At 48.3% G+C, this 10,756-nt stretch overlaps 1 protein-coding gene across 1 annotated transcript; it reads right to left on the minus strand.

Moving 5' to 3' along the window:
- Positions 1–599: 599 nt before the first annotated feature.
- LOC112078145 (hairy/enhancer-of-split related with YRPW motif protein 1) lies at positions 600–3,001 on the minus strand. Its single transcript, XM_024144465.2, has 5 exons — positions 2,780–3,001; positions 2,477–2,552; positions 2,271–2,354; positions 2,036–2,117; positions 600–1,880 (listed from the first exon to the last, which is right to left on the minus strand). The coding sequence occupies exons 1-5, from the start codon at positions 2,866–2,868 to the stop codon at positions 1,249–1,251; spliced, it is 963 nt and encodes a 320-aa protein (XP_024000233.1). The 5' UTR covers positions 2,869–3,001; the 3' UTR covers positions 600–1,248.
- Between the last annotated feature and the right edge of the window lie 7,755 nt (positions 3,002–10,756).

Below are 10,756 nucleotides of genomic sequence, written 5' to 3' on the forward strand. Positions count from 1 at the left end.
TCCGCTGGGACGCTATAAACCTTACACTAATGATTTGGCTGCAGCAAGTCTCCATCACTAGTTTTCTACTGCCACCCAATGGTCTCTAGTGGATAAATTGCATACTACCACAGCAGGAACTTAAAGGGCACATCGAGTGATTGAGTCCCAAATGGAACCCTATTCCCTACTGTACACTACTTTTGATCAGAACCCCATGAGCCCTAGTCAAAAGTGATCTACTGTTGTCTACAGGCTTCAGTATGTGTCATCCAGCTGCCATCTATACCTCAGTCTTGGTCCTACTATAGTCTCCTGCCCAGACCAGACTATATTAGTGGGGTCAGACCAGGCCAGWCCATATGAGTGGGGTCAAGGGGCATTGATGAGTTCCTCAAGGATTTTCTTTTAATCACTTCCTGGGCATTCATGGAGGCAACAATGGCGTTAAAAKAAGTTTGGAGACTGTGTCTCGACCAACCCTAATCTCGTCAACCCAGAACCAAAATCTTGTGTCAAAATCAAGTGATGTRGGAAGTGGACAACATACTCTAAGCCCCACAACAACTCATACTGTAGGTAAAACACATGAATCCTGAGCATTGATCAAAAAAACTATCTTCTTACAAACTCAGTTTATTGGTACAAAAATATTACAAAACTAGGTTTTTTCATTTCAATGTTGCTTTCTATATAAAGCATGYTCGACAATCCCATATAGACATAACTAAAGTGTTAGCAGATCCAGTTCATGTGTAACTCTATTTATGCTATGTTGCAGATGTCTTAATTCTCTTTCAAAGATGCAGGAGTTATATTTTTTACAATATTGTATTTGACCTACAAATACCCCAAAATCCTTCTCTTAGTGCACTCTGATAATAAACTAAATGAAATCAGTTAGTGGTCATGAAACAATAGTCAGTCCTTTYCTACCTTGGAGGCCRTACCTGGGCTCACAACAACATTTAACATTAATTACTCATGATAACAACATATAGGATAGAACACTATGTTATCTATGTTCCTTTATACAGCAGTACTGACAAAGGGAGGTGGCATTAGCCTCACCCCATCCCCCTCATTGCCAGAGGGGAAAAACAGATGAGACAGCCAGGTACTCCTGCTGGGTTTGTGGAGTGTTGGCGGGAGGCAGACTGGCGGGAGGCAGATTGGCGGGAGGCAGATTGGCGGGAGGCTGATTGGCGGGAGGCAGGTTAGCGGGAGGTGGGGATTTTAGCTGTTGCATTCCGTCCTGATCACAAGAGTTCAGAAGGCCCCGATCTCTGTCCCCCAGGGCCTGTAAGGCTGATTTCTCAGGGCTGTGGAGGAGCCTGCTGAGTTGAGGGCTGCCGGGGACACTAGGGGAAAAGTACTGAAGGAGAAGGCAGACAGGGAGGAGAGGGAGGAGAGGAGGGGTGGTGGTTGGGAGAGCTTGGAGGCTGAGACTGGCAGAGCCAGCCCCAGGGGTAGATTGTCATTGGGGGGCACCCTGAGTGCCTCTGAGGGGGCCGTCACACTGAGTCTGGAGGTCACTGAGGTATCAGTAGAACAGGGGGATGACATGGAGGAGAAGATGGAGCAGGAGGAGGGTGGGCTGCTGGTACTGTGGGGGGCTAGTGTCCGTCCCTGGGGGAGTGGTAAGAGGAGGGGGTGTTGCAGGTGGGCGGAGGGAGTCCTCAAAGCGGAGCCCCAGGCTAGTTGTCYAGGGTGTCCAGTCAATACAGTGTGGATGTCTCTCTGAGAGGCGTAGTTGTTGAGGTGGGAGACCAGGCGTACGCGGAGTGGGTCGACACTATTCCAGCCCTCCATGATGCTTAGGTAACGGGCCGTCTCTGACAGACACTCCCTGAAGCCCAGGCTGCGGTAGTCCTTGGCCCGGGCGTGGGCTTCAAAATACCCTACCAGKAGAGGGAGGCAGAGGGTCAGGAACAGGAACTACTACTAGTTCCCTACAAATATGCAGAAGTTTTTCTAGAAGTTTCCCTATCACAACATATTTTTTACAGGCTTTCATCATAAATCAAATCTTTGTATTGYTTTGGTATTGACTCACCTTGTCCGCTGGCAGCATGGATCATCTTCAAATGATCCACAGTAATCTGCAAAATTTCTGCTTTTTCCAATTTTGACGATCCCTGTGACAAAAGGCAAACATTCGATTAGATTGTGTTACTGGTAAAATAACAGTCCTAACCAAAGATGTAGAAAAGGCGGAAGTTGACTACTGAGATGAATATACTCTGAATCCAATTGGTCTGTATGGTATATWCAATTGTACTGTAGCMTACCTGCTTCTCAAACGCACTTGGCACAAGTCTTCTGAGATCAGTCAGGCTGTTGTTGATTCGGTCACGTCGCCGTTTCTCAATAATCTGTGGATGAGAGCGAGGTATAATATGATTTTTGGGGTCTCCGACAGCATATCAAGGTGATGGTGAACCTTAATAATGGCAATATTTGGTGCGTAATTACGCAAGTGAAATGTAATACTCACTCCTCTGCGTCGTTTTCTGGCTTGAGTTTGAGTGGTTTTCGGGGGTGACTTCAAGTCATGCGGAGAGTCAAAGTTTCTGAAATAATCAAAGTAATTTTCATTTAGTTTCAATAACATATTGGTGACGATAGGCTTCTGTCACGCATAGCCTGGTTTTCAAGAGATAAAATGTGTAGAGATGCGTGATTTAGATTAGCCTACCACAAAAWAATACACACTAGGCTTATATCAGAATTACAAATAAATAGATTTTCTCATTAAAAAAAAGATTTCCTATTCTTCATAACGGAATTTTCAACATACACATTTTCGTCACCACTGTCCTTCTCCACTTCTATATTGTCATCAAGTTCGCTATCAGACGAACAGCTGTAATTGTGATTTCGTCTCATTTTGCTCCAGAATCCCAAGTAGCAATATTCAGTATAGATTGTCCCTCAATKTGAACTCCGCAAGTCCTGTGAAAGCGACGTGTCCGCGCAACTGTTTAAAGTCAAGCCTTGTTCTCAGGGTATTATTTTCAGACCATGTAGCTTAAAATGAGAGGGGTGGGGAATAGGCGCGCTCTAAAAGTACTAAGCCTATTAAAATCAAGCTGACGTTTGAGTGACATGTTTTGTTGTTTTCGCTCAATGAGGGCGGGGCCTCTCTGGATGCCAGTATGGGCGATACAAATATAATCTGTAGACTCCAAATGTAGGCCTAACATTAGTTAAAGATGCACTAGGCAGAAATTGCTCCGCAATTTCCTGGTCACTAAAATTCTAATAGTTCGCCTAATTTCAGTTTACGCAAAAAAACAAATGTTTTATTTTATTTCATAAATTTTTTTGTACCCTTATTTTACAATGTAAATTTACTGAGAACAGGTTCTCATTTACAGCAATGACCTGGAGAATAGTTACAGGGAGAGGAGGGGAGATGAATGAGCCAATTGGAAACATAAGAACGGGAAGCATAGCAATAGCACACATAGAACAGATCTAACGCTTCTTAGACTTGCTTTCAACAAGAATGAACATATCATAACTCCATTTTCTATGTGAATTTGGTCAAGTCGCCCAAAAGTTACATATTGCAGCTTTAAGAAAACCACAGAATATTTTTCAATCACCACTCATATACGTTTTAACCTCCTCAAGGATGTGTCCAAATAGCACGCTATTCTCCATAAAATGCACTACTTGTCACGATCCCGCCGAAGATGGTGCCTTTTCCTCTGCGGGAGGTGCTCGCGGTCGTCGTCACGGCCTACTGCTGCCATCGATTCTTTTCCTTTTGTTCTGTTAGTTTGGGCTGATTGGGTGCACCTGTTTTTGGAGTTTAGTTTTGTGGGTAGGCTTTTAAGGGCAGTAGGCCCGCTGGCTTTTGTGCGGGCTTGTTATTCTGTTTGTGTGTGTTTGTATTCGTGTGGATTTTGTCCTTGTTTATTTGTGGACTGGATGTTGACGCGCCCTTTTGTTATGTGGGCGTAGCCGTCTCGTTTATATCTCTATTTTGGAATATTAAAGTATATCCACTTGCTCGAAGCTACCCTGCTCTCTGCGCCTGACTCCTTCATTCACCATTGGAAACGTAACACTACTTTTGGTTCTTAGGGGTGCCACTTGGGGCTCAAACCAAGACAGGCAGCCAGCCTGTCAGTCTGTCTCACCCCCTGTTGAGCTCCAGTCAGGGCAGCAGGAACCATTAGCCCAAGAGCCTCGCCTTCTTCACTGATGTGTAACAGGACTCATGGGCCATTAGGCAGAGTGTGTTGTTCATTGTATGCTGTCAGCTGTGTGGGTCAACAGCAGCATTGATCAGACTGGAGGCCCAGTGGCTCTTGTTGCTTCAGTTGCAAGCACTTCTAGGAAGTTCCTGTTCTGAAGAGCAACCAGGTGAATTGACTGGCTCAAGGAGCTGAATGGCACCCTCCGCTAGGAAACTTTCAGCCAGTAATTGGAGAAAGAAAAGCATGACACTGACGAATCTTTACCATGGGCAAAACTAGATGTTTCTCCAGAGTTGAATCAACAGTTGTCTGTCTCTGTTCTGTTCCTAGCAGCACTTGGAGCATGTCTCTGCCCGTCTGTCTCAGTTCTGTTCCCAGCAGCACCTTGGAGCAGGTCTCTCCCTGTCTGTCTCTGTTCTGTTCCAGCAGCACCTTGGAGCAGGTCTTCCCTGCTGTCTCTGTTCTGTTCCAGCAGACCTTGGAGCAGGTCTCTCCCCTGTCTGTCTCAGTTCTGTTCCAGCAGCACTTGGAGCAGGTCTCTCCCTGTCTGTCTCTGTTCTGTTCCAGCAGCCCTTGGAGCAGGTCTCTCCTGTCTGTCTCTGTTCTGTTCCCAGCGCAGCACCTTGGAGCAGGTCTCTCCCTGTCTGTCTCTGTTCTGTTCCCAGCAGCACCTTGGAGCAGGTCTCTCCTCTGTTGTCTGTTCTGTTCCAGCAGCCTTGAGCAGGTCTCTCCCCTGTCTGTTCTGTTCTGTTCCCAGCAGCACCTTGGAGCAGGTCTCTCCCTGTCTGTCTCGTTCTGTTCCCAGCAGCCCTTGGAGCAGGTCTCTCCCCTGTCTGTTCTCTGTTCTGTTCCCAGCAGCACCTTGGAGCAGGTCTCTCCCTGTCTGTCTCTGTTCTGTTCCAGCAGCACCTTGGAGCAGGTCTCTCCCTGTCTGTCTCTGTTCTGTTCCCAGCAGCACCTTGGAGCAGGTCTCTCCCTGTCTGTCTCTGTTCTGTTCCCAGCAGCACCTTGGAGCAGGGTCTCTGCCCTGTCTGTCTCTGTTCTGTTCCCAGCAGCACCTTGGAGCATGTCTCTGCCATGTCTGTCTCTGTTGTGTTCCAGCAGCACATTGGAGCAGGTCTCTCCCCTGTCTGTCCAGTCTGTTCCCAGCAGCACCTTGGAGCAGGTCTCTCCCCTGTCTGTCTCTGTTCGTGTTCCAGCAGCACCTTTGGGCAGTGGTCTCTGCCCTGTCTGTCTCTGTTCTGTTCCAGCAGCACATTGGGCAGGTCTCTCCCCTGTCTGTCTCTGTTCTGTTCCCAGCAGCACTTGGCAGGTCTCTCCCCTGTCTGTCTCTGTTCTGTTTCCCAGCAAGCACTTGGAGAGGTCTCTGCCCTGTCTGTCTCTGTTCTGTTCCAGCAGCACCTTGGAGCAGGTCTCTCCTCTGTCTGTTTCTGTTCTGTTCCCAGCAGCACCTTGGAGCAGGTCTCTCCCTGTCTGTCTCTGTTCTGTTCCAGCAGCACCTTGGAGCAGGTCTCTCCCTGTCTGTCTCTGTTCTGTTTCCAGCAGCACCTTGGAGCAGGTCTCTCCCTGTCTGTCTCAGTTCTGTTCCAGCAGCACTTGGAGCAGGTCTCTCCCTGTCTGTCTCTGTTCTGTTCCAGCAGCACCTTGGAGCGGTCTCCTGCCTGTCTGTCTCTGTTCTGTTCCCAGCAGCACTTGGAGCAGGTTCTCTCCTGTTTCTCTGTTCTGTTCCCAGCAGCACCTTGGGAGCAGGTTTCTCTCCCTGTCTGTCTCAGTTCTGTTCCAGCGCACTTTGGAGCAGGTCTCCCCTGTCTGTCTCTGTTCTGTTCCCAGCAAGCACCTTGGAGCAGGTCTCTGCCTGTCTGTCTCTGTTCTGTTCCCAGCAGCACCTTGGAGCAGGTCTCTCCCTGTCTGTCTCTGTTTCTGTTCCAGCAAGCACCTTGGAGCAGGTCTCTCCGGCTCTGTTTTCAGCACCTTGAGCGGTCTCTCCTGTCTGTCTCTGTTCTCTCCAGCAGCACTTGGAGGAGAGCACCTGTTCCCTGGCTGTCATCAGCTCAGTTGTTAACTTGTTGGCACTGGAGTTGATTCCAAGGGGCAACTGCACGCACACACACACACACACACACAACACACACACACACACACACCACAACACACACACAACACACACACACACACACACACACACACACACACACACACACACACACCACACACACACACACACACACACACACATACACCCACTCCCATCAAGTCCTGACCAACTGCACCAAATACTTACATTTCCACACTGGCCAAATTTTAGAGCTTGACATGTGTGTGTAATGCAGCGGTGTAAAACAGTCATATCCCTTCCTGCTCCCCTGTACAGTCTCCCTGCTGTACAGTCTCCCTGCTGTACAGTCTCCCTGCTGTACAGTCTCCCTGCTGGACAGTCTCCCTGCTGTACAGTCTCCCTGCTGTACAGTCTCCCTGCTGGACAGTCTCCCTGCTGTACAGTCTCCCTGCTGGACAGTCTCCCTGCTGTACAGTCTCCCTGCTGGACAGTCTCTCTGCTGGACAGTCACCCTGGACAGTCTCCCTGCTGTACAGTCTCCCTGCTGTACAGTCTCCCTGCTGTACAGTCTCCCTGCTGGACATTCTCCCCGCAGGACATGCTCCCCGCTGGACATTCTCCCTGCTGGACAGTCACCCTGTGTACAGTCTCCCTGCTGGACAGTCTCCCTGCTGGACAGTCTCCCTGCTGGACATTCTCCCTGCATGACAGTCTCCCTGCTGGACAGTCTCCCTGCTAGACAGACTCCCTGCTGGACATTCTCCCTGCTGGACAGTCTCCCTGCTGGACAGACTCCCTGGACAGCCGCCCTGAACAGTCTCCCTCGACTGCCTCCCTGAACAGGCTCCCTGGACTGCCTCCCTAGACAGCCTCCCCTGGACGGCCTCCCTGGACGGCCTCCCCTGGACAGCCTCCCTGGACGGACTCCTGGACTCTCTTCCTGGACGGTCTCCCTGAACGGACTCCCTGGACTGTCTTCCTGGACGGTCTCCCTGAACGGCTTCCCTGGACGGCCTCCCTGGACGGTCTCCTGGACGGCCTCCCTGGACGGCCTCCCTGGACGGACTCCCTGGACTGTCTTCCTGGACGGTCTCCCTGAACGGCTTCCCTGGACAGTCTCCCTGGACAGTCTCCCTGGACAGCCTCCCTGGACAGCCTCCCTGGACAGCCTCCCTGGACTGCCACCCTGGACAGTCTCCCTAGACAGCCTCCGCTGGACTGTCTTCCTGGACGGTCTCCCTGAGCGGCTTCCCTGGACAGTCTCCCTGGACAGCCTCCCTGGACAGCCTCCCTGGACAGCCTCCCTGAACGGCCTCCTGGACGGACTCCTGAACGGACTCCTGGACGGCCTCCCTAGACGGACTCCTGGAAGGCCTCCCTGGACAGCCTCCCTGGACAGCCTCCCTGTGTTATTCTCTCTATATTCCAGAATGCTTAGGGAGTTCTGACAGGCGTTTGGCAGAACAGTCCACAGACCTAACAACTCAGCCAGATCAACGATAACCACTTGCTTTACCTTGACCCCAGACAGAAGCCGTACATGGCCCCTCTGTGACTTTTCCCTGAGCTTCAGTGGATTCTGGAGGCGTCGCTCCAACTCTGTTTATGGAGCTGTTAGTCCTAATCAGGCTCTACGGTGGTGCTGCTACATCTACACTATGYAATCGTAACAAATGGCACCCTATTCCATATATAGTGCACTACTTTTGCACGACCCTGGTCAAAAGTAGTGCACTATATACACTTTAGGGTGCCATTTGGGACACACTAGCCAAGACTGGTGGTCAGATGGTTTCCATTACCCAGACACAAACCGTTCTCCTCACACTGACTACTGTCAAGGCCTTCTGTATTGGTACTGAATTATCTGTGTTCATACACACAAGTATGTTACTTTCCCCAGCAAACCTATTATGTTACTTTCCCCAGCAAACCAGATATGTTACTTTCCCCAGCAAACCTATTATGGTACTTTCCCCAGCAAACCAATTATGTTACTTTCCCCAGCAAACCTATTATGTTACTTTCCCCAGCAAACCAATTATATTATTTTCCCCAGCAAACCTATTATGTTGCTTTCCCAGCAAACCAATTGTTACTCTCCCCAGCAAACCAATTATGTTGCTTTCCCCAGCAAACCAATTATGTTACTTTCCCCAGCAAACCAATTATGTTGCTTTTTCTAGCAAACCAATTGTTACTTTCCCCAGCAAACCTATCATGTTGCTTTTCCCAGCAAACCAATTGTTACTTTTCCCAGCAAACCTATCATGTTGCTTTTCCCAGCAAACCAATTGTTACTTTCCCCAGCTAACCTATCATGTTGCTTTTCCCAGCAAACCAATTGTTACTTTCCCCAGCAAACCTATTATGTTGCTTTCCCCAGCAAACCAATTATGTTACTTTCCCCAGCCACCCAATTATGTTACTTTCCCCAGCAAACCTATTTCAACCCTTATATCTCTTCTGCATACTTGGATGTTTGCCCTCATGGCATTGGAACAATTATGTCTTCTGATTTGCAATAATTTGCCCTTAGTTCATTTGCTTCGTCTTTATTTTACATGATTGTAATATTATGACCTTACTGTAAAGAACTATAAATATGGCACCAGAACTATTATAATGAACTAATCCAAGAATCCCATGGACCATGAGCCTCATACTGCTTCTCAAGGCAGAGTCAGGAAGTTAAAAGCTATCAGAAAGCATTTGTTAGAGAACTGGCGTGTGCCCAGCTGCCTTCTTCAGTCTTCCCTCAGGTTTCCCTTAGTGACTGTTTGTGTGTGTGTGTGTGTCTCAGTGAGTGTGAGTGTGTGTTCAGGAGGTGCTGCTTCCCACAGCCCTGAGCTAATTCCGCGGTAACTCAATCTCCGTGTGAGCGGGTCCCGGTGAGCGTTATCCCACCCGTCTACAGGCCCTCTCTGGCTGGCTGAGTGTGGCGCACACACACACACACACACACACACACACAGCAGATAAGTCTCACAGGAACCTCCCCAGGGTTGATTTACTGTGTCGACTGTGGGGTCTGTCGGCAGCAACAGCACTCACAGGCCTCCTGCGTCTTGTGTGCACACCATCAAGACTTATCTTATATCTGTCATGCAAGAACTGCAAGAGAATAAGGGTGTGTGTGTGTGTGTGTGTGTGTGTGATATGTCGAGACACGTGTGTGAGCACTGTGAAAGCTGGTTTCTGAGAGTTAGGCATAAGGAGAGGTCTCTGCTGAATTTGTGTGTGTGTGTGTGTGTTGACTGACTGCATGGTAAGGATTTATTTCTTGATCATCATTCTTAACCTACTACTGTAAGAGAACACATTAGTAAATCAACAATTCAAAGTTCTCATTTAATGTAATAATTAGAATCCTAAATAGACAAAGACATTTAAAAGAGTAAATAAATGCCACACAATATATCACGTAGTGACTCCAGAGACTTGAGRKTGTGTCCCAAATAACACCCTATTTCCTATGTAGTGCACTACTTTTGATGAGGTCTCTGGTCAAAGTAGTGCACTATATAGGGAATAGGGTGTTATTTGGGACATAACTTTAGACATGCATCTCGGCGCTACCCATGGTGCTCCTAACCTGCCTGTGTCCCCCCAGACACCCTCAGTACAACAATGTTATCCTGTGGGCCACAGCTTCCTGTCTTCCCTCCACTGGTTCCAGTTTACACCCAGGCAGGCAGTCAGTCAGTCAGTCAGTCAGTCAGTCAGTACCCTCAGTCAGGTAGTCAGTACCAGTCAGTCAGTCAGTCAGTCAGTCAGTCAGTCAGTCAGTCAGTCAGTCAGTACTCCCAGTCAGGTAGTCAGTACCCAGTCAGTCAAGCAGTCAGTCAGTCTGTACTCTGATCCACCAGGGGTCTATAATATAATGTGTGTCAGTGGTCGACAGGCGGCCGGTCGCCCAGTCAGTCAGTTCTATATACCAGGACCAGACCAGACCCATTCCTACCAGCCATCAGACCAAAATACACCTTCCTTCTCGCTGTTCACCTTCCTACCTTTGTTGGCATCCATTCATTTTAGTCTGCGGTGGTATTTGGTGAGATAAAGGCCTTGTAAAAGCATCCATTAATTTTAGTCTATGGTTGTATTTGGACAGATAAGGCCTTGTAAAAGCATCCATTTAATTTTAGTCTGTGGTGGTATTTGGACAGATAAGACCCTGTAAAAGCATCAATTCATTTAAGTCTGTGGTGGTATTTTGACAGATAAGGCTTATAAAGTCATACATTCATTGTAGTATGCGTGGTTTCTGGACAGGTGAAACCTTGTAAAGTCATCCATTCATTGTAGTATGCGTGGTTTCTGGACAGGTGAAACCTTGTAAAGTCATACATTCATTGTAGTATGTGTGGTTTTGGACAGGTGAAACTTGTAAAGTCATACATTCATTGTAGTATGATTGGTTTTCTGGACAGGTGAAACCTTGTAAAGTCATACCTTCATTGTAGTATGTGTGGTTTCTGGACAGGTAAAGCCTTGTAAAGTCTTACAT

This window comes from Salvelinus sp. IW2-2015, unplaced genomic scaffold, assembly GCF_002910315.2.
Source record: "Salvelinus sp. IW2-2015 unplaced genomic scaffold, ASM291031v2 Un_scaffold5310, whole genome shotgun sequence".
In the NCBI taxonomy this organism is placed as follows: Eukaryota; Metazoa; Chordata; class Actinopteri; order Salmoniformes; family Salmonidae; genus Salvelinus; species Salvelinus sp. IW2-2015.